Raw genomic sequence first — 26,778 nt, 5'->3', positions numbered from 1 at the left:
ATATTCTCAACAACAACAAATTATATTAAAAACCAAAAAACATTCGATAATGGTAGTCAGGCACCATCCATTTCTTCTGGTCCTGTGGTAGTGGAGGTAGTAGTTTATGGAGGCAATTAGACCTACAGTCCATGTCCTTCTCTAGTTCCTGGGTCTCCTTCTTCCTCTGCTGCTCCAGGTGAATAGAGACCAATCACTGTATCTTAGGTGGCTGCTCACAAGCTTTCAAGACCCCTGGAGCTACTTACTGAACTAGGAGGTAGAACTCAATTGAGTTTTGCAAACTTACTCCATCAAAAAAAACAAAAAAACTTAGTTTATACATCAAGAAGTTAGAGACATCTTCATTTCTCAGTAAGAAAAACTGCAGCCAAAAGCTAAAGAGGATCACAAAATAAAAAGCTAGTAATTCTCAAAGATATGGTCTTTAGACCTTTTATATGTTACAGCTAGTAAAGGGTACCTATAAATTCCTAGGTGAGCCCTGATGGTGCAGTGGTTAAGAGCTTGGCTGGTAACCAAAAGGCTGGCAGTTAGAATCCACCAGCTGCTCCCTGGAAGTCCTATGGGGCAGTTCCACTGTCCTGTAGGGTTGCTATGAGTTGGAATTGACTCAACAGGAATGGGTTTGGCTTTTTGGTCTATTCAATAAATGGGGTTGGGAAAGTGGTTATCGGTCTTCCATGATAATGTGAGAAATAAAGGAAATCAGATCCCTACCTTACACAATACACAAAAGACAACTCAAGATGGATCAAAAACCGAAGTGGAAAGAAAACAAACAAAAAACCCGTTGCCGTCAAGTTGATTCCAACTCATGGCGACCCCATGTGTCACAGAGTAAAACTGCTCCATAGGGTTTTCCTGGCTGTAATCTTTATGGAAGCAGATCACTAGGCCTTTCTTCTGCAGTGCAGCTAGCCGGGTTCGAATCACCAACCTTTAGGTTAGTAGATAAATGCAAATCATTTTCACTACCCAAGGACTCTAAGTGACAAAAGCAAATTTTAAAACATTTTTAGAAGACAGAGAGACCATCCCTTTTCAAATTTTAATGTTTTCAATTATATCAGGGAGATATTCCACATGTCAAGGAAAGACCCGTTCAAACTGTAAAAATTCCTTTTTTAATGATTTACTGTAGTAACATCGCCAAAGAAACCCCGGATGCTAACTTACAGGGCCAGTTTCCTATAATCCACGGATGATATAATGTTAAGCTTAAGAGATGAACGCATAAGTCAGGTATTTAGGAAAATCGAACAACCCTGGGATTTTCACTTCCCTTGTTTTAATCCTCCCATTGCAGGGATTTCAGGCATGAGTTTAATTTCTCTCCTCCTGCATGTTTTTAAACGAATTGGAATTCATTCGGTGCTCGCAAATCCTATAGGACGAGACATATGCAGTGATAGTACTGTACCCCTTCCTCATTGTGGGTGCTCCCTCGGTTTTTTTCCTCCCTTTCATCAGGACAGCAATCAGCTCTTTCATTACCGTTGCATCTCATTCATCTTCTATTCAGTATTAGTCAAACGGAGGGGTTACGAGTGGATAGTTTTAAATCACATTATCAGTGGGAATATGCTCAAGGAAAAGGTGAAATTCAATGATCCATCTTGTACCTAATTATTTCTTGGAAAGTGTCAGGAGGCTGATGGGATCTAGATAGAGGCTGGGAAGACTGGAGGTGGTGAGGAGAGAATTACAGGGAATAATGAGGATAGAGCTGTACTGAAAGATCAGAGAGCTGTGTCGTTGCCTAGAGCGAGCTACTCGGCCATTTTTATCTAAATGTAGGATGAACAGTCACCCCCTTGCTGGAGTTAAAGAGTATATGTCTGGTAGAGGAAGAAATAATATTAAAAATGTATAGCTTCTTAACCCCTAAAAGGAGCCCTGGTGGCACAGTGGTTAAGATCTCGGGCTGTTAACCAAAAGGTCAGCAGTTTGAATTCACCAGCTGCTCCTTCGAAACCCTATAGGGCAGTTCAGAATCGACCCTACGACAACAGGTTTAACTAGTAAAAAAGGTCTGCTGTGAGCATTACGCTCTTTTAAGAACTGTCTATATGGGATCTAACCAAAAGGTGGACTGTTTGAATCCAACATCGGCTCTGAGGGAGAAAGATGTGGCAGTCTGCTTCCAGAAAGATTACAGCCTTGGAAACTCTGTGGGGCAGTTCTACTCTATCCTATAGGGTCTTTGTGAGTCGAAATCAATTTGACAGGAATGGGTTTGGTTGTTTTGGTTTTATGGCCAGATTAAGTATACTTTATTTGAGCAAAACAATCATTTCTGCATATCTTTAGTCTTTATAAGGAGCCCTGGTGGCACAGTGGTTAAGTGCTCAGCTGCTAACCAACAGGTTGGAGATTCAAACCCACCAGCTGCTCCAAGGAAGAAAGACTTGGTGATCTGCTGCTGTAAAGGCTGTCGCCTCGGAAACCCTAAGGGGCAGTTCCACTCTGTCACATAGGGTCGCTGCAAGTCAAAACACGATGGCAACGGGCCTGATGGTTTTAGTCTTTAGTGTTTATTGTTCATGCAGTATAGCTATCTGCTTAACAACTTTCAAAGTTCGAAGGGACCTTTCACGTGAAGAGAGGTTTAATGTGACCAGCGATTTTTTTGCATGAGGGTTAATTTAAAAAAAATGTTCACCAACCAAAAATTTTTTTTTCATACAAAATGAAATAGCTTTAGTTCTTTGGTATAAAATGTACATTCCTAAACATAGATGACCTACATAATTAAAAAAAGAATGTCTTTTTTTTTTTTTTTTTGGTCACTACTGTGTCTATTTGAGAAGTCACAACCAGAGACCACATCCTGCTCGCTCACCAGTCACTCAGTTCGTGTTACTTTCAGATTCACAGTTAGTCCACACACATTATCTCATTTCAAGCTTTGAGAGAATCCCACAGAACCAATATTATCCTCACTTTACAGATGGGCGAAACCAGTACTCAGAGAAGTAAAAACCGCTTGCTACGGTCACGCATGGCGTGATGGTGCCAGAGCTGGGCAGACCTGTCTCAGTTCACACCACTCATTGCAGCCTTTATGGGGGGCAGCTGCGTGCTAAGGTTGTTATTAGGTGACGTCGAGTTGGTTCCGAATCATAGCTGTCCTCTGTACAACAGAACAAAACACTGCCTGGTTCTGCGCCATCCTCACAATCGTTGTTATGCTTGAGCCCACTGTTGCAGCCACTGTGTCAGTCCATCTGAGGGTCTTCCTCTCTTTTGCTGACCCTCTGCTTTACCAAACATGATGTCCTTCTCCAGGGACTGGTCCCTCCTGATAACATGTTCAAAGTACGTGAGGCAAGTCTCACCATCCTTGCTTCTAATGAGCATTTTGGCTGCACTTCTTCCAAGATAGATTTGTTCATTCTCCTGGCAGTCCAGGGTAGATTCAAAATTCTTCACCAACACCATAATTCAAAGGCATCAATTCTTCTTCAGCCTTCCTTATTCATTGTTCAGCTTTCACATGCGTATGAGGCAATTGAAAATACCATGTATTGAGTCAGGCTCACCTTACTCCTTAAAGTGACATCTTTGTTTTTAAACTCTTTAAAGAGGTCTTTTGCAGCAGATTTGCCCAATGCAATAAATCACTTGATTTCCTAATCGCTGCTTCCATGGGTGTTGATTGTGGATCCAAGTAAAATGAAATCCTTGACAACTCAATCTTTCCTCTATTTATCGTGATGTTGCTCATTGGACCAGTTGTGAGGATTTTTATGTTGAGGTGTAATCTCTACTGAAGACTGTGGTCTTTGATCTTCATCAGTATGTACTTCAAGTCCTCTTCGCTTTCAGCAAGAAAGGTTGTATCATCCAAGGTTACAGGGATGAATGAGGGAACAGGGGAGCTGCTTGTGGCCTGTGTTCCTGGGGGGAGTTAAAAAACAATGATTATTCCAGCCTGGAAGGAAATGGAAGCCGGAGGGTTTAACAAAGTCTTTCAATAGTTTAGAGAGTTTTTCTCTCAAACTTTGCGATTTAAGAGCTAATAAAAATAATACAAAGGTCTAGAATCGTTAAAGTAGGCTTGAACCTGGGCCTCTGTGTTTTTATCAAACTTCCAGGTGATTTTGATTCATAACAGAGTGTGTGTGTGTGTGTATATGAGAGAGAGACAGTAACCATCTGCGTATGTGCTATGGCAAATACATTAAGTGAGGATTAAATTATAGCATGGAGCATCTAGATTAGATGAAGGGGCAGAAGAAGAATGTGCCAGGAGGGTGATACCCCCTGAAATGGCTTGCTCGAGAATGGCATAAAGCCGTGGCTGTCAGGCGGAAGTGCCGCCAGGATTGCCTGGAGGGTTTATTGAAACACTGACACCTGGCCCCACAGTTTGTAATTCGGTAGGTCTTTGGTGGGCCATAGCATTTGCATCTCTAACAAGGTCCTGGGTGACCTGATGCTGCTGGTCCAGGGACCACACTTTGAGAAAAAACAATTGGTGTCAACAAGCACAGTAGTTGTAAACCCTGGCTGCACGTTGGAGCCACCTGGGATTTTAAAAAAAGATACTGATGCCTGGGCCTCAGCCTCAGAGATCCCAATACAGTAGGGACTGGGTAGTGTGGAGATATGGGTAGTTTTAAAGGTGCCTGGTGTTTCTAACGTGCCGTCAGAGTTGAGAACTCACTGTTAAGGCTGCCTGGAGAAGTGGGGAAGGGGTCTGGGTGGGGGAATAGCATTCAGCCTAAGGTTGCCAGATTCAGTCACATCTGCCTGTGTGTCCTTTCGCAGGCAGGTGAATGCAATGCACTAATGAGCTTTCTGACATCCTTTTCCTCACTTGGACTCTACACTGTCACTAGAATGCTTTCAAAATACGGGGTATTTCCACGATGCGCTGAACAGCCCTATGTTGGCTCAGCTGATTTTTTTCTTTCAACAATGCTGCCCTCTAGTGTCTTCAGATATTATTGTTGTTGTCAGGTGCCCGTGGAGTCAGTTCGGACTCATAGCAACCCTGTACACAAGGAAACACTGTACACAAGGAAACACTGCCCAGTCTTCCTCCATCCTCATTATCACGCTGGCTTGAGCTCATTGTTGCAGCCACTGTGTCAATCAATCTCGATGAGGGTCTTCCTCTTTTTCGCTGACCTTCTACCTAACCAAGCATGAGGTCCTTCTCCAGGGACTGGTCCCTCCTGATAACATGTCCATACCTCAGCAGTCAGTATGATTATTTCCTGTTACACAACTAAACAATTAAGGGAATTTTTCTCTGAAGTTGGGAAAAAAAAAAGGAACTAACTCAATTAGATTAAATTCTAATTTGTGGCAACATGAGTCTGCAGCTGAGAACCCCTGTGCTCTCCCGCAGTTTCTCCCTGCTTACTGCTCTGCAGCCTCGTCCAGCGATAGGAGCACTTCCCCGTTCCACCAAGCTCGTCTCTGAAGGGTCAGCAGCCAAACAAATTAGCGAGCAAGACACAGCCAGCAACCCGAGGACCTGGGCACTGGAGCATCTTGCATAGGCTCTTCCACTCTCAGAATATTATTTCTCACCTTTTCCTCACTTTCCGCCTTTGGAATCTATACTCTCACTTGTTGTTAGGTGCCATCGAGTTGCTTCCAACTCATAGCAACCCCACGTACAACAGAACAAAACACTGCCCAGTCCTGCGCCATCCTCACAATCATTGCTACACTTCAGCACATTGTTGCAGCCACTGTGTTAGTCCATCTTGTCGAGGGTCTTCCTCTTTTTTGCTGGCGCTCTGCTCTCACTGGCATGTTTTTAAAATGCAGTGTATTTCCACGATACACTAAACAACTGTATCTTGGCTGATTTTTTTTCTTTCAACAATGCCACCTCTTTTTCACTTGGTTTATAGTTTATTGAGAATAAAATTCGTCACACAGGAGCTCTCACTTCTTCCCATGATGGCTTCTACCAACCTGCCTGGTCCCATCAACCTTGTCCTTCTCACCTCCTGTCACAAAGGAAGTCGCCTTTCCACACCGCAGGTGCTTTTCATCTCCCTGTGTCAAGCGTCTCTCTCCTTTCCTCCCCTGGCCCCTCTGCTGTATCATCAGTAACTCCTTTTCCAGGTCACTGCCATTGCCATTGCAGGCACAGCACTCTTACCCAGGCCATCTTTAAAATAACTCTCTCCTTTGGCCCTGAATATTGCTTTGGCAAATGTCTTATTTCTCTGCTGCGTTCACTTCTGAACTTGTTCAAAGAGTTGTCTACACAGGCTGTCTCTAACGGATACCCCTCCTGCAGCATGCAAAGACCTCCATGTCGTGTGCCCAAATCCAGTGGAAAGGTGTCCTTCTGACTTGGATGCTCAGCAGTGTTCCACCCTGGGGGCCACAGCTCCTTGAAGCACTCTGTCTCTAGATTCTGAGACATCCCTCCCCTCCACTCCTTCCTGCCCCTCTGGCTGCACATTTTCATCTCGGTCCTCTTTCCAACCCTCGGGCTGGCTCTTAGACCCTCTTCTCTTTTTCCTCCACAGACTTCCCTTAAGTAGTCTCATCCATTTTCGTGAACTTATCTCCAGCCCAGATCACTCACTGTTTCCTTTGCCAACTGGGTCTGCTCCTCAGCTCCCCTTTAGCATCTCACAGGCATCTCCATTCTTGCCTGTTCAAAACGGAGCCCTTGATTTTCTTCCCAGATCCTATTCCTCCCTCAGCTTCCCTCATCTCTATAAACCAAAAAACAAAAACAAAAACAAAAAACCCCGTGCCTTCGAGTCAATTTTGACTCATAGCGACCCTATAGGACAGAGTAGAACTGCCCTGTAGGGTTTCCAAGGAGCGGCTGGTGGATTTGAACTGCCAACATTTTGGTTAGGAGCTGAGCCCTTAACCACTGTACCGCTGGGGCCCCTCATCTCTATGAACAGTCAGATATCTGGGAGATATCCTTGATTCCTGCCTTTTCCTTACCACATTCAGCCTATCTGCAAGTCCTGTGGATTCTACCTCCAAAATATGTTTTGGGTCTATCCACTTCTGTCTTTACTACTACCACCCAATTCCAAGCCACCTTTATCTCCTGCCTAACAACAATAACAACAACAAAAAAACCCAAACCCATTGTCATCTCTATTCTGACTCATAGTGACCCTATAGGACAGAGCAGAACTGCCCCATAGGTTTTCCAAGGAGCGCCTGGTGGATTCGAACTGCTGACCTTTTGGTTAGAAGCTGAGCTCTTAACCACTGCACCACCAGGGCTCACCTCTTACCTAGAATACTGCAATACCTGTTTCCTCCAGGCCTTCTCCTCCCCACTGATTCTCCACCACAACCAGAGACATTGTTCTGAAATGTAAACTACCTTCCTTTAGAAATGGTAGTGACTTTCCGTTAAACTCTGAATAACAAGCAAAGAATATGGTTTGCCCCCTGCCAGCTTCCCCTTGGACTCCTGTCCCCTCTCCTCCCTTACTAGGCTTCTGCCCCCACGTGTTCCTTCTGATTCCTGGGGCTCACTAAGTTCTGTCCTTCCTCAGCATCTTTGCACATGGTGTTCCATCTGCCTTGAAATCTTTTCCTTATTGGCCTCATGGTTGGCTTTGTTTTTGTTTTTAATAATTTATGTTAAAGTATTACTGCTCAGTGAGATCTTCCTTAACCTAAATAACAGATCTTCCCTTTCAAGCCCATCTCAGCCCTAGTTATATAGGACTCCACATTTTTTAATTGCTTATTTATTTCTCCTCCTTTCCCACTGTACTCTAAACTCCTTGAGTCCAGGAACTTTGCATCTGTTTTCTTCACAGCTGATTATCCAGCACTTGGCACAGTGCCTGACAAATAATAGGCTTTTCATACATACCTGTTGCGTAAGTGAATGGATACACAGGAAGAGTCACAATCTCTTCTCCACCTGAGCTTCTCTTTCAGTGACCTCCAGGTAGCCAAGTGTTTTGTGCTCATCTTGTTGCTGGGAGCTCCGGGTTCTGCTTGGCACGACTCTGTCGGGGACAAAAGACAGAGATGGAGTTGGGGAGAACTGAAGGCAACTTTATTGGTTGGCCAAGCAAGGAGACAGTTGGAGACAGTCCAAGACTGCATGCAGTCAGCTTGTTGAGGCTGATTTGCGTAGGCAAGATCGATTACAAAATACGAGATGGCGTGTGCCAGTGCACAAAGAGTCCCAGAATTGAGTAAGCATTTTCTAGGGCCTGGGTTCATTTCCCGGAGCAGGAGGCAGTTAGCCATTTTCGTTCATTAGCATGTCATCTCTCCATCCAGGGGCAGAGAATTTACCATGCACGAGGCAGTTAATGAGCTAAAGGTCATCTGGAGTGCCAAGATGGAGGGCAGGACCTGTTTTAGTTGGTTTTGGCCAGCCCATGGCTGTTTCTCTTCATGGAGGTTCTGAGGAGGAAAAGAAACAAGTCCAGGAAATGGGCGGGGTGAGGGCTGTCTTGAGGCAAAGAAAAAAATGGCTTCATGGCTCTAGCCCTGTCTTAATCTTACTTGATTACAGAATGGAAACAAGGAGAGTCTTGGGTTCAATTTATTTTGTTAACCTCTTCAGTGTTTACCAACATGTTTGTTTCACCGCAATATCCCCAAACCCAGTACAGCAGACGCGATAAATACATTGAACAACCCTCCAGCTCTGAATGAAACAGAATGGGAAGATAAAGGGGGCTTGTGCAATGATAGAGATGTCCAAAGAGAGAGAACACTTTTGAGGCAGAGATTTAAATAATGGTTTTCACTTCCAGAAATGTTTGTAATAGGCACTCGTCCCCACTTGTATAATAAAATAAAGAGGAAAACCATATCATACAACTTTCTGTATCTCATCAGTTTTATACAGGGAGAGTGACTTCATAGTTTCAGTTGCTAAGTGATAATCTGATACTTGGGGATCTTTTTCCAAAAAAGAAAAATATTTTGCTTATAAATCAAATTCTGCCTCTGTTGGATAGACAATAAGGATAAATCACTCCCATCTTCCCAAGAAACCGAGGACAATTTAAAATGGCTTACACAGGCCAAATAAGGCAAGGAGCTTCACCCTGGCTGCCTCATTCCAAACCCTGTCCCCTCTCAGTGTAGACAGTGCTTGCTCATGAGAAATAAAAATGAGAATACATCTTCCTTGACTCTGCTTTGAGACAAGGATGAGATTTTTCTGAAGGACATTTAACTTACTGGTCTCGATGGCACATAAAGAAGGAGCCTGAGATCTGCCACCCCTTGAAAATGTCAAATGACCTGGCGTTCTGGGTGTTCAGCTGACCTGCTTTGTAGAAGAAATCCAGCTCTGTCTGTGAATTCTCACTAATTTGAGCTCGTGACTCTCTCTGCTCTCTGGCTCTGTACCATGTCTGCTCAGCTCCACCTCTCAGTGGAAGGGATCGTCTTCCTGTTTAGGAAGTGTGATGTCGAGCTGGAAGAGGCTGATGAGCAAGCTGGGTGGGGCCCTGGGCAGGCCCCAGGAAATCAATTACATGGGTATCTTAGAACAAGGCTTGGTTCCAAGGGGTCAGGCACAAGGCGTGCCATCGCGGGCTTTGAGGCACTGCGGTTGCAGCTGTTTGTTCAGTGTTTAATATGTTGATCTTTCTGCTTAACTCACTGGTGTTGGGTGGTCTCTATTAAACAGCCACACTGTGCAGGCCCAGCTCTGCAAATCTTACTCCCAGCAACCGGCCCTCTACCCTCAATGATGTTACATTCTACAACGTCAAAACGGGTGCTTTCTCTTACTTCTCACTTTAGCCGGCAAGGTACCCAGGTTCTGAAAGAGATTATGAGGCCAGGAACCATGAAGCAAAGTAAAAGAAGAGCTTCAAATGGTCATTATGCTTCTAGTATCATTTAACACCGTTGCTGCAAAATGGAATGTCAGTTTACATGAAAGTACTGCCGGCCTCCAAACCATCAATGTATCATGGTAGACTATTATGTTGTCATAATACTGAAGTCAGGAGTCCTGGTTGCCCAGTGGTTAAATCAGTCCACAGAGAAAGATGTGGCAGTCTGCTTCCTTAAAGGTACACAGCCTTGGAAACCCTATAGGGTTGCTATGAGGAATCGCCTCTACAGCTATGGGTTTTTGGTTTGGAAATATTAAAGTAACTATATTAATCAAGAGGATCCCTGGTGGTGCAGTGGTTAAGCGCTCAGCTGCTAATCGAAAAGTCAGCAGTTCGAATCTACCAGCCACTCTACAGGAGAAAGATGTGGCAGCCTGCTTCCGTAAAGCCTTGGAAACCCTGTGGGGGCAGTTCTACTCTGTCCTATAGGGTCGCTATGAGTTGGAATCCACTTGACAGAAACAGGTATATTAATCAAAGAAATAATTGCCTTAAAGTTCTAACTTTGGGGGAGGAAAAAAAAAACCAGACCATGTAACTTTGAGACGTTGAGAACCCATGAACTGCTCTCTATCTGGCCTTCCCTAGAAATCGTTCGAGCCATGACACACGTGATAAACCAAGGGATGGCAATGTACTGGGGCACCTCGCGGTGGAGTGCGATGGAGATCATGGTACTTTACCTTCTGTTTTCCAATGGCCGTTGACTACCTTATTGTTGTCCATCACATACCATATGTAAGTTGCAAGACCTTTCACAAACTGTTCTCACAATCATTATGGCGCTGGCATTCCGTGATCAATTTCATCATGATAGAGATGGATATTGGGGCTGGATCTCCGCAGAATGAATACAACAGAAAGGGCCCTGGGTCCCTAGCAGGAATCAAGGTTTGGCGTGCTCTTTGATGGCAAGAGGGTAAAATGAATTTCAATGCTAATGAGAAATATGAACAGAGTATTCTAGTTTTCTTTAAAAAAAAAATAACTATATCAAATACAAACTGGCAGCACAGTGGTTAAGAGCTCGGCTGCTAACCAAAAGGTCAGCAGTTTGAATCCATCACCTGCTCCTTGGAAACCCTATAGGGCAGTTCTACTCTGTCCTATAGGGTCGTTGTGAGTCGGGATCCACGCTATGGCAATGGATTAGGGTGGTCCAATGGTTAATGCGATTGTTGCTAACTGAGAGGTTGGTGGTTTAAGTCCACCCAGAGGTACTTTGGAAGAAATGCCTATAATCTCCTTCTGAAAAATCAGTCACTGAAAACCCTATGGAGCACAGTTCTACTCTGACACGCATGGGGTCGCCATGAGTCAGAGTTGACGGGGTGGCAACCAGTAACTGGTGGATGCTGCTCGTAAAGTCCTGGCTGCAGATCCTTCGTACACATCAGTCTAAGTTTTGTTTCCTGATGAACCTAGAAATAGCCAAACCACATTTCTTTATCAGAGTCCATAATTCATACTTTGAGTAATTTCCTCTGGACTTCCAAGGAATAGCGTAAGTTCCCCACATTTGGTATCACTCTTGGTGAAATTGTGCTCTTACTTTGCTTGTTATCTGGCATCTTCTATGCTTCTGGGGGTGTACTGATTTCACTAAAGTACAAGCCACTGTGAAGTCTTGTTTCTCATCAGCATAAATTCACTTTCAATGTCATTCCTCCCTAGGAAGCCTATTCTGTAGCAAGACAGTTCAATATGATCCCACCCGTCTGTGAGCAAGCCGAGTACCATCTTTTCCAGCGAGAGAAGGTGGAGGTTCAACTGCCAGAGCTCTACCATAAAATTGGTAATTGAGAAAAACAAATGTACTGATTATGTTTAACAATGGCAGGATCAGTGATCGAAAAAAACTAACGCTGCTGAGATGCTTGCCTAATGAATGTAAGTAAGAACTGTGCGTTCTGGAGACCTCAGAAGGATCACACGTGCCGCGTTAAGCCTATGGGGGCGCCGCTGGTGGAGCCGAGCAGAGTCATAAACTGTGACTGGCAAATAAGCTGTACTCAGTCGGTGTTCAATAAACGCACACAGAATGAAGAAAAGAACCGTGAATAAACTCATTTTTCACAGGGTGCTAGCTCTAGCCGAAGTAGGCATCTCTGAGTGAACTATGACTGCCTATCCATAAATACACATATGTGTGTGTACATATGCATATGTCTTATATGTATACATACACATACACATGTCTCATCTATGTATACGTGTACATACTCAAACATGTGTCTTATATATGTATATGTGGCACAGTGGTTAAGAGCTCAGCTGCTAACCAAAATGTCGGCGGGTCAAATCCACCAGCCGCTCCTTGGAAACCCTATGGGGCAGTTCTTCTGTGCCCTGTAGGGTCACGATGAGTCAGAATCGACTCAACAGCTCTGGGTTTTTTTGGTTTTATACATCTACGTCTTCTAGGGGGCAGTGGTGGCTCAGTGGTAGAATGCTCTCTTTCCACGTGGGAGACCCAGGTCTGATTCCCGGCCAATGCACCTGTCTGTCGCTGGAGGCTTGTGTGTTGCTGTCATGCTGAACAGGTTTCAGTGGAGCTTCCAAACTAAGACAGACTAGGAAGAAAGGCCTGGGAATCTATTTCTGAAAATCAGCCGATGGAAACCCTACGGATCACAGCAGTAGGATCCGTTGCTTGTGGGGTCGCTGTGAGTCAGGGGCTAACTCTACAGTAGCTTTTATGCAAACCAAACCCACTGCTGTTGAGTCAAGTCAGACTCATAGTGACCCCATAGGTTTTCTAAGGCTGTAAATATTTATGGACACAGACTGCCACATCTTTCTCCTGTGGAAGGGCTGGTGGGTTTGAACCACCAACATTTCAGTTAACAGCCAAGTGATTTCATCACTGTGCCACCAGGGCTCCTTGGTGTTTTGTGTGTGTGTACGTATATCACTATCTCCTATTCAGTGCCTGGCACTGAGTTAGACATGGAGAATCCAGGAACAACTGACAAGCCAAGCACCATGTGATTTCTGGGAGAGGGAAAAAACACAAACATACAAGAATTTTAGACACCAGAAAAACACAAATGAGGCCCATTTTCAGGCTTGTTTATCAAAAGTTTCCAGAGGTAATTTTCTTCCAAAGAAACAGAAGAAAACAGTAGTCAGGAAGAAAAGGTTAGAATTCAGCCACAGCAGCACGAACGATGGCTGTTACTGCTCCACAGCACTGCGTGTCTACCGCCCACTTGGCCTGATGCTCCTCCTGTGTCCCAGGCACTATGGGCCTGGTGCTCCTCCTGTGTCCCAGGTACTATGTTGGACACGCGCAGACAGCAAAGCACTGCGTTTCTGTGCAAGTGGAGAAGGGCTTGTCTCTGAGAGTAAAAAAAAACAAATTTTGGACATGAGAAAATCACGGATAAGCTGCGTTTTCAGGTTACTTATATGAACCAGTCCTAAAGACTGACAGCGCATGTTGAATTGGTTTATAAAGAGTGAAATACAATTTGTAAACCCCTAAATGTTCACGGAAAGCTGTATGCTGGCATGAACTCATTCATCTGGCCACCCTTTTCACCACACTAACCAAGTCCTGGAGGCCTTGCATGGTACAGACAGTTGAGCGCCGCGCTGCTAACAGAAAAGCTGGAGGTTCGGGTCCACTTAGAGGTACCTGGAAAGCAAGGCCTGGTGATCTATTGTTGGAAACACTGTGGAGCCCAGTTCTACCGTGACACACGGGGATGCCGTGAGTCCAAGTCAACTCAACAGCAGCTGGTTTTGTTTTTGTTTTCAATTATTTATTGTGGTAAAAATATATATACCACAGCATTTGCCACTGTGACGTTTTTACCTGTACAATTCAGCAACACCTGTCGCAGTGAGTGTGTTGTACAACCACTGCCAGATAGCGACTGGCTTTTCCAAGTCCTGTTTAGACACCCGACACTCTTGATCCCACAAGCAATTTATTTACGGTTTTTCTTTCCTTTTTCTGTAGGGGTTGGAGCGATGACATGGTCTCCGCTTGCCTGTGGAATCATCTCAGGGAAATACGGAAACGGGGTGCCTGAAAGTTCCAGGGCTTCCCTGAAGGTACCTCCAGAAAAGGGGCTTTTCATGGAGTCTGGGGATGGGAGGGAAGGCTGGGGGAAGGGGAAGGAAAAAGGTGTATTAAAAGAGCTCCAAAACAGCCTTTGGCTCCCGGCCCAGAAAGAGTATGGACTTGGCCAGGCCACTTCCTCTGGCAGCCCCTTAGACCCCTGGTCTCTGCTCCTGGCCAGGCGTACGTCAGCCCTCTGTAATCTGCTGGCACAGAAAGATTCTCCTCCTCTGAGGACCGGGGGAATTGTGCTCGATGACATGGCTGGACAGGTGGGGCCGGAATTCCTATCTGTTGTTTGCCCTTACACTAGAGAAGGCATTTCATTCTTCTTTTTAAATGGGTGAAATTTAAAATCCCTTTTCTATAAAGAGAAGCCCCTGGGTGGTACAAACAGTAAATGCTCTCAGCTGCTCACCAGAAGGTTGGTGGTTAAAGTCAACCAAGAGGTACGTCAGAAGAAGGTCCTAGTGATCTGCTTCTGAAAAACCAGCTGCTGAAAACCCTCTGGAGCCCAGTTCTACCCCGACACACTTGGGGTCACCATGAGCCAGAACCGACTTGATAGCAAGTGGCGGCGTTGGTTTCTACATAACAGCATCTATTTTTACTTTTCTTGACAAACTTTAAACCATACAGGCTTACTCCATACAGGGAAACCTGACGTGGCTGGGTAGGCTGTGAGGCTGGTTGCATTTTGATTGTGGAAGGAGAAGCGGGCGGGGTCAGAAAGGGCCGCAGGAGGCAGATCCATGGGAACAGCTCTGTCACTGAGTCTTGTAGCTTAAATTCTGCTCTGAAGCGTAAAGATATCCAAGATCATTGACCTAAGATTACTTCCTTTCTGGACATTTTGATGATTAATTTATTGGAAAGTACTCCAACCATCTCTCCTTGTTAATAACGACGTGTCTGTTTTTAAAAACATGAGAGAATATGTAATGACGTTAGAATGACAAATTACTCTGTAATGTCAAGGGAGAGAGAATAAATAAAGGCATTTTAAAAATTCTGTCAAGCCCAAATCCCCACCAGCAGGAGCGTAGGTCTGAAACAGCTTCTTGCTTTCCTCAGCGCTAAATTAGTAGAACAGCTCAAGTCAAGCCTGAACCAATCTACCAAAACCAAACTTGTTGCCCTGGAGTCGATTTCAACTCATAATGACCCCATAGGGCACAGTAGAGCTGCCCCCATAGGGTTTGCAAGGCTGTAATCCTTACGGAGGCGTCTTTGCTTTTTTAACGCTTTAAAGAGGTCTTTTGCAGCCGATTTGCCCAGTGCAATACCTCCTTTGATTTCTTGACTGCTGTTTCCATGGGTGAGTGTAGATCCAAGTAAAATGAAATCCTTGACAACTTCAATCTTTTCTCCGTTTATCATGATATTGCTGGTTGGTCCAGTTGTGAGGATTTTTGTTTTCTGTATGTTGAGGTGTAATCCCTACTGAAGGCTGTGGTCTTTGATCTTCATCAGTAAGTGTTTCAAGTCCTCTTCACTTTCAGCAAGAAGGTTGTGTCATCTGCATATTGCAGGTTGTTAATAAGTCTTCCTCCAATCCTGATGCCGTATTCTTCTTCATATAGTCCAGGATCTTGGATTATTTGCTCAACGTACAGATTGAATAAGGGTAGTAAAATGATACAACCCTGACGTACCCCTTTCCTGACTTAAACCACACAGTATCCCCTTGCTCTGTTTGAATGACTGCCTCGTAATCTATGTACAGGCTCTACGTGAGCACCATGAAGTCTTCTGGAGATGTCTCCTTGAAGACTAAGGTGCGCCTGACCCAAACCATGGTGTTTTTAATTGCCTTCTATGTACCCTGGTGGCATACTGGTTAAGAGCTACAGTTGCTAACCAAAAGGTCAGCAGTTTGAATCTACCAGACACTCCCTGGAAATTCTATGGGGGAGTTCTACTCTGTCCTATAGGGTTGCTATGAGTCGGAATTGACTCTATGGCAATGGGTGTGGTATGTTTGTTTTTTACACATGCAAAAGCTGGGCAATGATTAAGGAGGACGGAAGAATTAATGCCTCTGAATTATGGCGTTGGTGAAGAATATTGAACACACCACAGACTGCCAGAGGAACGAACAAATCCGTCTTGGAAGAAGTACAGCCAGAATGCGCCTTAGAAGTGAGGATGGTGAGACTTTGTCTCACATACTTTGGACATGTTATCAGGAGGGATCAGTCCCTGGAGAAGGACATCATGCTTGGTAAAGCAGAGGGTCAGTGGAAAAGAGGAAGGCCCTCAACGCGGTGGATTGACACAGTGGCCGCAGCAGTGGGCTCAAGCATAATGATTGTGAGGATGGCTCAGGGCCAGGCAGCGTTAGGTTCTGCTGTACATAGCGTCGCTATAAATTGGAACCGACTCGATGGTACCTAAGAACAACATCAACAATCTTTACAGAAGCAGACTGGCACATTTTTCTCCCACAGAGCGGCTAATGGGTTCAAACCACCAACCTTTCATTTAGCAACCGAGCGCTTAACCAGTGAGCCACCGGGGCTCTGTCAGCCTGAACCACCAACCTTTAATCAGTGTGGCTGTGACCATGTGTGCTTCCCTAATCAGAACCCTCTAGAGACTCTAGGCCTTTCACTTCCCTTCCTGCCAGTCACACCTGAGGTATTAGCTTGTTCTCTAAAATAATACAGTATCAATGTCTCCTAAAACATGCGGACATGGTCCAGTTTTGCATTATCTCAAAAAAATAATTATCACAGACTATTAAATGAGATCTCGTTCTTGATAATTGAAGATTGTTCTGAACCAAGTCCAGACAAAGAAAGAAGAGACCTGTCGTAGGGAAGAAGGCATGAAAGAAGGAAGGCCAGGAGGGAGGGGAGAAGGGCGGAGTGGAGGAAGGAGAGCTTTCCGATCTCGCTGGGATTTTCCTGAGCACCACGTGCCGAGCACCGGGATAAGTGTTTTCATTCCTTTCCCTGTATCCTTGCAAAGGGGAGAGGATACAGATGGCTTTTAGTCAGTTATAGTTTAAAATGTTGTCTTACATTCTTTCAGAGACTTTCTGAAAATTCAAAGTACTTCCCTATATTTAGTCTCAGAATATCCCTATACAAAAACCCAAAACCCGTTGCGCTGAGTCAATTCCGACTCACAGGGACCCTATAGGACAGAGTAGAACTGCCCCATAGGAGTGGTGAGCGGATTCGAACTGCCAACCTTTTGGTTAGTAGCTGAGCTCTTAACCACTGTACCACGAGGGCTCCACCCCTTTACAAGGGTAATCTTTTCCAGATGTAGAAACTGAAACACAAAGGGGTCAGGTGTCAATCCAAGACCATACACTCATGATAAATAAAGTTGCTGTTAGAACACAGGCCTCCTGGCTCTCCATTTCATCATTTCCCCAAAAGACATCTTAGTTTCCCTTCAAACTGAGCTTTTTAAAGAAGGAAGAAGTAGCTACACTGTATTTTGTGTGTGAGATTGGCTGACCTCCAGCACCCCTAGGGAAGAGCTTGCAAACAGCTGAAAAAACTTGCAGGAACACACTAACAAAAAGAGAAAAAAAAGAAAAGATAAGCAGTACAGTATGTTTGAAGCTGGGTGAGCAACAAAGCAGCTGGAGAAATATTTCTGTTGTTGGTTTTTATCAAGTTAACTTGAGACCTGTTGAAACATCCTTAATAGTAAACACTAAGAGCGGTCAACAGGTGACAGGCAACAGGTGACAGTCAACAGGTGAAAGGCAGGCACCCGTAAAGCACGCTTCTCTAACGCTTCGTGGTCTCGCAAGGCTTCCTAAATTGTCATTCTGAGTGTTTTCTGGAGTGACATATGTGCACTGAGGAAAGCCCCTTGACTAGAGTAGCTAAAGCAAAAAAAAGTGAAGCAAATACCAGGGCAGCCTTAGGAATGAATGGCAGTGCTAAAAAATAAAAAATAAAAAAATTTAAGATAGATAACTAAGTAAATAAAGTTGGCAACCTTCACCTTCCCGCAAAATAGAATATGTAAATAGTTATGTTTCATGTTGGCTGTTGTGAGTTACACCAATAAAATAATAATGTAATATTTTGTATCTGTTCTGAGTAAAACCAAAAAAATCCAAGCCCATTGCTGTCTAGTCAATTCCGACTCATAACAACCCTGTTCTGGGTATTGAAGTGTAATTGAAGGGTAAGCTAACTCAGCACTGGGAGTACCTACCTAGGGCTTCATTAGAAAGTATTATACCCAGGAGTGGTATAAACGGTTTGCACTTGACTACCAACCTAAAGAGGGGCCCTGGTGGTACAGTGGTTAAGTGCTCAGCTGCTAACCGAAAGGTTGGTGGTTTGAACCCACCCAGCGGCCCTAAGAAAGAAAAGACCTAGTGATCTTCTCTTGTAAAGATGATAGCCTAGGAAACCCTATGGGACAGTTCTACTCGGCAGCACATGAGGTTGCCATGAGTCAGAATCGACTCGACAGCAGCAGATTGTTTGGGTTTATACCCAGGGAGTTTCCTGGGAGGCCTCACCTGGTCCCACCACTCTAACACTGAATCCTAAATCCATGTCATCAGCTCTAACTTACTGCTAAGCTGCACACCACTACCTCCTGGTGTCTATTAGTCACCTCCGACTGGCTGTCCCATGGGCATCAGTCATGTCTAATGGAATCCACCCTCACGCCCCAGAACCCACCCTCCCTCCTTGGTTAACAGTGCCTCTCCCACCATCCGGTCATCCCTTCTGAAGGCATGGCGTTATCTCAGACTGCCTCCCCTCCTCCCTCACTCCTGTCCCAGGAGACATCAATGCTCTGTCCCCATCCTGACCCTGTCCACAGTCCCTCCCCTGCTCTGCCCTGGCTCGGATCTTCACTGTTTCTCACCTGCTTTCCTGCAGTAGCCTCCCATCTGGACTCTGATTTCTTCCTCTTTTCTCTATAACCCAATACTATGATGAATGACCTTTCCAAAAGGTCAATCTGACCATGTTACAACCCTGCTTTGACTCATTTAACCAGTTCCCAATCATTGCTTATAGGATAAAGTTCAAACTTCCCAGCAAGGAATTCAAGGAAATCCCCTTGGGATCTGAGTTGGGGCCACTTTTCCACTCATGTCTCTCCCCACTGGATACTAAATGCACTGTACTCTCTCTTGCCTCCCAGAAATGCCCTTCTTCTTGTTCTCATCCTTAAAGACCAAGCGAGCTTGTTTGTCTACACCTCCATGAAGCCTATCCTAACTTTATAAAACTGAGATACTTGCACCTTCCTCTCTTATCCTGTAAATACTTCTTACAGAGCCTTAGAACTTTCTGGTTGCAAGTGACAGAAATTGAATTCTAACTGGTTTAATCAAAGAAGGGGAACTCCGTTGGCTCACAAAGACAATCCTGGGGAAGACAGAGGTGGACTGGCCTCAGAGTGACTCCGTCCATGGACTTGGACTTTGCCAGGATTCTGTTTCTTTCTCTGTTTCTCTCTGCAATTGAAGGTCATTTTCTTCTACTGCTATTGAGGCTTTCCATGAGGCCAGGAGCAAGAAGGCTGTGGCTTCTGGTTTACATCCTTAAACGCATGTAACCTGAGAGAAAAGATATCTTTTTTTTAGCAGCTTCACCCCAGAGAAGACAAGCTTGGGTCACATACCAACCCATCTGAATGACAATGGCTAAACGACGAGATACTGTGGTCAGCTCAGGTCACCCACCCTTGTTTTGGTGGGATCTTTTCCAGAAAGAGAGTAAAAATATGGCTTCTGAGGAAATCTTTGAGGGGGGCATCCCAACTACAAAACACTTTTCAAGTTACTCTTTGTTTACGGTTTGTAAACAACTCTACAGCAGAAACCGAAATCATCTCATCTGACTCATCACAGAGGCTGGCTGGTGGTAGGTGCTCAGCTAACACCTGTTGAATGGTTGTGATGAGTCTTCATAGAAGGTCAACAACATCTGGCCAAGACCGCAGACTTGCAGCGTTTAAGTAGAAATGAGTGGCACAATAAAATGTATTGGCAGCTCTCCCCTGTCATTAGCAAAATGTTTTATTTAAAAAATCATAAGAATATATACTCAAAGGAAAATAGGAAACCCACCAACCTAGGTGAATCAAAGTTGGGGGGCAGGGTTCAAGCACTCCAAATACTCACATTTAGAAACTAAGGATGTAGCACACAGTGGTCTAATTTCAGGAGGGAATGCTTTTAGCCCCAACGTTTTACCTAGAAATTTCAACCTGAGGAGTGGTGACTTTACAGTGGTTTTGAGTCAATGACTTTGCTGTTTAAATAGAAATAGCCAGTGATCTGGGATGCCAGATTATTCCAGATGAGGTCCAGAGGTGAAATGTAGGTGGTTCTGTTTGTGGCCGTATAGTCACTGCCTGAGTTCCAATTCAGACTCAACAGCCAACTGGGGGCTTTGGGGCAAGTCTAGGTGGACTCTGTGCTGGACTCACTGGGCACTGAAGATCCAGGAGTTAAGTGAGACACAGTCAAGACCTCAAGGAGTAGCTCGGGGACTAGTTAGAGTTACCTAAGGGGAGATGAAGAGTAAACCTTCTCTATTCTCGTTATATGGGGGGTAGTGATGGCTCAGGGGTTGGATTCTCACCACCCATTCCTGCAGTGCACCTCGTGTGCAGCCACCACCCAGGCGTCAGTGGAGGCTTGCGTGTTGCTATGACGCTAAACAGGTTTCAGTGGAGCTTTCATATTAACACAGACTAGGAGGAAAGGCCTGGCAATCTACTTCTGAGAATCAGCCAATGCAAGCCCCATGGATCATAACAGTCTGACTGGCAACCGATCATGGGCTTAGTCTGCACTCTCTAGAGAAGCAAAACCGGTGACGTGTGTATAGATATATAGAGAGAATAATTTACTTCAAGGAAATGGCTCACGAAATTGTGGGGACTGACTGAATCTCAAATCTGTGGGTCAGACATCAGGCTGAAGCCCTCTGCTAGCTCACATGGCTGACGAACCCAAAACCTGCAGGCCAGGCAAGAGACTGGAGGCCTCTGCTTGCTTATGTCCGAAGAACCGGAGGTCAGACGAGAAGACCGCAGGGTCGAGAGAGAGAGCAAGCTTTGCCAGAATGTCCACTTATTTACTGGATGTGGACCACACTCTCAGAGAAACTCCACTTCCAACTAATTGACTGACGCTCACATCAGATAGTGTCGGCCAAACCACGGAGAATTAGAGCCCAGCCACGTTGGCACATAATGTTGACTATCACAATGGGGACAGCAAAGGACTGGGCAGAGCTTCATTCAGTTGTGCATGGGGTTGCCATGAGCTGGGGGCCAACCCTATAGCAGCTCACAACGTATATTGAACCCCAGAATCTCTCCTAGTTATAATAATTTAAAAAATTGTTCAAAAAAGTTTGGCTATTAGTTTTCTTTTTTTCCCTTTTGAATAGCATTCAGAGATGTTGGTTTCCTGAAAGAAGTTATGAAACTCTAGTGAGGGTTGGTGGTGCTTTTCCCATTGAGGGCAGCCAAAGGAAGTTTGGGGGCTCTCTGACCCAGCCAGAGGCCCAGTGTGGGCGGGCTGCTTCAGCCTGGATCACAGTGTTCATTGTTCGTGACTGTCCACGTCATCACCACGGGCATCAGTTGTCACGCTGGAGAGATGCTCCAGGCTACCCTTCTCCCTGGAAGAAGCCGAGGCTTCCCGTAGCCAAGGTTGGGAAAACCCTTGGCCATCTCTCCACTGCAGACTCGAGAGGAGCCAGGCCATAAGCCTTTGAGATCTGGGAGGCAAGCAGGACGAGGGCGCTTCGCTCTTCCTCTCTTTTGCAGCTGCAAAATCCTTCCAGAACTTAAAATAATGTGGTTGCCCTTCCTTTGGAAAGACTGTCTTAGCATGATGGAAAAAATACTTACATAAACAAAAGCCAGCAGCCTATTGAAATGGCATGGGTGGAGGGCCTGTGACATGGCAGCCAGGGCAGGACTTTCTGTTTCCCTTGGGAAGGTAAAGGGCCGAGGTGGCAATTGCGTCACAAACCACTCAGCAGGGAAAGTCTACAGAGCCTCACAGCGGTATGGTTTTTATTATTTTCATTGAAACAGACTAACAGATTCTTACAAATACTCTTTTCCTTTGGGTGTTGCTGCTTAGCGCTAGCTTTGTACGCAACTCTCTTATTCCCTGGGTTTCATAGTCATCATGGAACCTTCTGGAAAGTAGGGCATTGAGAAGTTCTAAGAGATTTTTCTGTTTCTGTTTAGGAAATTAGGCTCACTTTATACTCTACAGATCAGGGTCAGTCCTTTCTCTTAGGTTTTAAAGAAGAGTTTACTGTCCTGAATTTCCTTGCTTTCTTGAGTTTCAATGGTTATACTATAGGTGACACATGTTTGGGAAATTCTTTATCCACTTTAAAATTTGAAAAACGTACGTGGTGCCTGTCTGTTATACCCAGTCGCCTTCTAGGAAGGAGCTGAGGAAGCTGACAATAAAGCCCTCTTTTAAGAATAGATTAGGAGTGAACTGAAGGCAAGAGGGAGAGACGTAGTTACAACCAGAATGCAAGATAATGGCTTCCTTTGAGCAGAAAGCTTGGTGTCCTGCTTTCTTGACAGAGGGAAGCATGATACACATTGGTGAAATGTCAATACTTTTTGGGCTATCCCAATAACAAACATTTCCTCCACTTAGCAGACAAGGCTATAATTGACTAGAGTCAGGATTTCAACAACTTTTGTGCTTGTTGAATGATTGATGCGGCGAATATTAGTCCAGATCAATCCGTTTTGAGCCAGTGAAACAAGGAGCAAGACCGTGGGGGACATTTCTTTGCATGAAGACATAGGTGTCCTGGTGGTTGGGAAACATACGGGTCAGAGAGGAGATTCAGGAATTCACCATGAGGTTCTTATTTGTTATTGAATTTAACAACCTTTGACATCAAACCCTTCCAAGACATCAACATTAAACGTTATTCTTATCCCTAGTGCTACCAATGGTTGAAGGAAAAAATTGTAAGTGAAGAAGGGAGAAAGCAGCAAAACAAGCTAAAAGACCTTTCCCCGATTGCTGAGCGCCTGGAATGCACGCTACCTCAGCTCGCCGTGGGTAAGAAAATTGCTGAGGAGGGAGAAAAAATGCCTCTGCTGAGAGCACAAGATAAATAGCTTTCTGCTGTTGATCTGGGGACAGTGGTAGTTCAGTGGTAGAATTCTCGCCTTCCATTCGGGAGACCTGGGTTTGATTCCAGCCAATGCTGGAATGTCTGTCCATGCAGGTGCACGTGTTGCCATGAGGCTGAACAGGTATCAGCGGAGCTTTGGATGAAGACAAACTAGGAAAAAAAGGCCTGGTGATCTTCTTTAGAAAAATCAGCCAATGAAATTACGGGTCACAAAGATCCGATCCCATTGTGCATGGGGTCGCCATGAGTTGGTGGCCAACGTAGCAACAGCTAACAACATCGTTGATCCATGCCCCTTTCATAATAAAATGTCCATTGTAGGGCAGATTGATCTCTGAAGCATATACTCCTGGTTCACATTACATAAGGCGAGTTTTCGGGGTTCCCCCAGATTTTCTAAGCAATCAGGTATTTGTCTCACTTCCGTCCCCTCTCCTTTACAGCACCAAAAGCATGCTGGTAAAGCCACGCATGCTCACAGTGCCAGGGCTGAGTGCCCCTGAACTGCCCAGGGCCATCCCTTTCTTCTGGCTCACATTTCCACCCCTTGGAAGCTGAGCCAGGGTTGGCGAGAGGCTGAGACACAGGACTATGACTGAGCCCCAAGGCTCCTGCCACACAGAAAGCTGATCCTACCGAGGAAGTTTCACCCTGAAACTTCTTGAGGGACCAGGAGAATTCTCTTCTGACACTGGGGAGTCACTGAAAGGTCATGGTCACTGGTAGCAATTAGAAACCTCGTGCACCAGCACCGTCCCGTAGGAATGTCATGGAAACCACAATTTACCATTTGTAAAAAGAGTAGAATAATGCGCACCTTACAGCCTTGTTAAGGAAAAACCACACCCGTTGCCGTCAAGTGGATTCCAACTCACAGGGACCCTGTAGGACAGAGTACAACTGCCCCATAGGGTTTCCAAGAAGCGCCTCGTGGATTCGAACTGCCAACCTTTTGGTTAGCAGCCATAGCTGTTAACCACTGAGCCACCAGGGTTTCCTTGTCAGGTAAAGGAAATGATATGTGTTACGCTCAGTAAACTCCGGGTTCACGTTATATAAGGCTGAGTAAGTGGTAATGATGGTGATGACGTTTTTTACAAAGAATGAGACATGCAGAGCTGAAACTGTCCACTCGTAGCCAACACACGTGCTCAGAGTAAAATGCAGATACAGACGCATGTCCCTCGCAGCCACAAACACTGCTTGTAGATGGCAACGTGAAATCGAGTCCTGGATTTAGCTCTGAATGGAGTGAATAAACATTCTCTTTCTAGGGAGGAAATAAATCTTCACAAGATTTGGACGTTCACTGGGTGCTGGATACACATGGAAGACCCTCCTCTTTACAGAGTCAGAGTTGAAATTACAACCTGGTTTCTTTCTCTTGTTCCTCCTTCTGTGCTCCCAGATGTCTTTTCTTTCTGCCATTTTTTCCCCTTTCTTTATAAATAAGCCACTTTGTTTTTAACCACAGACTTCTCAGAACCAGAAGGGCAATTATTTCCAGGTACACTACTGTTGATCTGCTAGAAGGAGGGCAGGGCAGGGGGCTGGCAGGAAGCAAACTACTTAAACCCACTGTGTGGCTCCACACCTCACACACCTGCACGGCCTGGCATTTGCACCTTGCTCCTCAAGAGGCACTCTGGATGTGCCTGCTGGGGGCACCCTGCGTCCTCAGCGCTTAGCTAGAGATGCTAATGGCCCAGAATCACCTGCAGCTGTTACCCACAGAGTTGGCCAGCTCTGCCAAGCGGGCTCTCCAGTGCCCCGCAGCCCTGCTGGGGGGATCGGCTGTTGTGTTGCCAGCATTAGGTGGTTTATGGGCGATAATTTGCCCAGAGCCCTGCTTTATGCTCAGAAATCCCACTAGAGTCAAAAGGAGTTTCAAGTGCAAAGCAGTAAATACTGCAGCCAAAAAGAGAAACAGCTGCGGTCGCTAGCCCTGTGGCCTTTATGGTGTATTATTTTGCCCAAGTGGAAAAATTTGATGATCGCCATAAAAAGTGCAGGCATGCTAACAGCTTAACAGTATCCAGTGGGGTACAGGAGGGGCTCAGGGGCATCCATCAACCATTCAATCCTGTGTTTATTCAACAGACATTTAATAAGGAGCCCTGGTGGTGCAGTGGTTAAGAGCTCGACTGGTAATCAAAAGATCAGCTGTTCGAATCCTTGGAAACCCTATGGGGCAGTTATACTCTCTCCTGTAGGGTCATTATGAGTCAGAATTGACCCCACGGCAACAATTTTTTTTTTTTAATGTGGGGGGAATGGAGGCCTAGTGGCACAGCGACTAAGCTCACCTGCTAACTAAAAGGTTGGCAGTTCAAATCCACCAGTTGCTCCTTGGAAACTCTGTGGGGCAGTTCTACTCTATCCTATCGGGTCGCTATGAGTCGGAATCTACTCGATGGCAATGGGGTTTAGTTTTGGTATGTGAGGGGAAGCGGTGGTTCACCTTTCATGCTGACCTGGGTTCGATTCCCTGTCAATGCACTGCCTGTACGACCACCACCCCTCTGTCAGTGGGGGCTTGCATGTTGCTATGATGCTGAACAGGTTTCAGTGGAGCTTCCGGATTAAGACGAACTGGGAAAAGAGGCCTGAAGAGCTACTTCAAAAAGCCAGCCAGTGAAAACCCTGTGAATCACAACGGTCTGCTCTCATTGTACGTGGGGTCGCTATGAGTCAGGGGCCAACTCGATGGCAGCTAAAACAACCAGATGTGCCAGGCACTAGGAGGATGCTAGGAGGATTTTAGGGGAAGGCAATACCCCTAGCGAATCTCTAACAATGAGTAGATATTACGGAGGCAAAGGGAACAGCTGGAGCTGTTTGTCAAAGGAGAAAAACCTTTGTCAAAGGAGAAAAACCGCACCATGTTCAGGGGCTGAGGGGTGTCTTAGTTGTCTAGCGCTGCTGTAACAGATAGCACGAGTGGATGGCTTTGACAAAGGGAGTTTATTCTCTCACAGTTTAGGAGGCTAGAAGTCCAAGTTCAGGGTGTTAGCTCTAGGGGAAGGCTTTCTCTTTCTGTCAGTTCTGGGGGAAGGTCTTTATGATCAATCTTCTCCTGGTCTAGGAGATTCTCAGCAAAGGACACACTTTGCTCCTGGTGCTTCTTTCTTGGTGGTATGAGGTCCCTCTCCTCTCTGCTGGCTTCTCTTTTATATCTCAAAAGAGATTGACTCAGGGTACAACCTAATCCTATAGATACGAGTCCTGCCTCATTAACATAACTGCCTCTAATCCTGCCTCATTAACATCATAGAGGTTAGGATTTACAACACACAGGAAAATCACATCAGGTGACAAAATTGTGGACAACCACACACTACTGGGAATCATGGCCTAGCCAAGTTGACACACATTTTGGGGGGACACAATTCAATCCATAACAGAGGGATCCTACAAATAGCTGGTTGCTTCTGAAGTACAAAGTTCAAGGTAAGGACATGAAGCTGGAGAGGTGGGCAAGAAGGGAAGGTTTGCCAGGTAAGAGATAAGGGCTTCATCTTACAAGACAAGGATTATGGTGTGTCAGGGACACGTTAAAGAGCTTTAAGGCAAGGAAGTGACATGATCAGACTTGTATTTGGAGAGATGAAAGCTGGACTTAAGGGGGACAATCCAAGTAGGAGGTAAGAAGACACGTTGTGCAGGAGAAAGATGGTGAGGCCTGGTGGGGGAGTGGTGCCAGAGATGGAGAGGAAGCAGAACAGTGGTC

The 26,778-nt window shown here is 45.3% G+C and overlaps 1 protein-coding gene and 1 long non-coding RNA gene across 7 annotated transcripts in view; one reads left to right on the top strand and one right to left on the bottom strand.

Annotated features, from left to right (window-relative positions):
* KCNAB1 (potassium voltage-gated channel subfamily A regulatory beta subunit 1) overlaps positions 1-26,778 on the top strand; it is a 370,129-nt gene that overhangs the window by 329,281 nt on the left and 14,070 nt on the right. For all 3 annotated transcript variants that reach the window (XM_049867540.1, XM_049867541.1, XM_049867542.1), the window contains 4 exons: positions 10,428-10,513; positions 11,514-11,634; positions 13,807-13,901; positions 22,852-22,972. In XM_049867540.1, the coding sequence (XP_049723497.1) occupies positions 10,428-10,513; positions 11,514-11,634; positions 13,807-13,901; positions 22,852-22,972 (423 nt within the window). The remainder of the gene's footprint in view (positions 1-10,427; positions 10,514-11,513; positions 11,635-13,806; positions 13,902-22,851; positions 22,973-26,778) is intronic.
* LOC126066475 (uncharacterized) lies at positions 2,070-9,369 on the bottom strand. 4 transcript variants are annotated; one of them, XR_007515107.1, is made up of 3 exons: positions 9,260-9,369; positions 7,838-7,976; positions 2,070-3,903 (listed from the first exon to the last, which is right to left on the bottom strand). It is a non-coding gene; the product is annotated as an uncharacterized LOC126066475 (long non-coding RNA). The 4 variants fall into 4 exon arrangements; XR_007515108.1 differs by lacking the exon at positions 9,260-9,369 and adding an exon at positions 9,172-9,255; XR_007515109.1 differs by lacking the exon at positions 9,260-9,369 and adding an exon at positions 8,272-8,451.

This window comes from Elephas maximus, chromosome 23, assembly GCF_024166365.1.
Source record: "Elephas maximus indicus isolate mEleMax1 chromosome 23, mEleMax1 primary haplotype, whole genome shotgun sequence".
Classification (NCBI taxonomy): domain Eukaryota; kingdom Metazoa; phylum Chordata; class Mammalia; order Proboscidea; family Elephantidae; genus Elephas; species Elephas maximus.
This window is presented reverse-complemented; position numbering and strand designations above follow the sequence as displayed.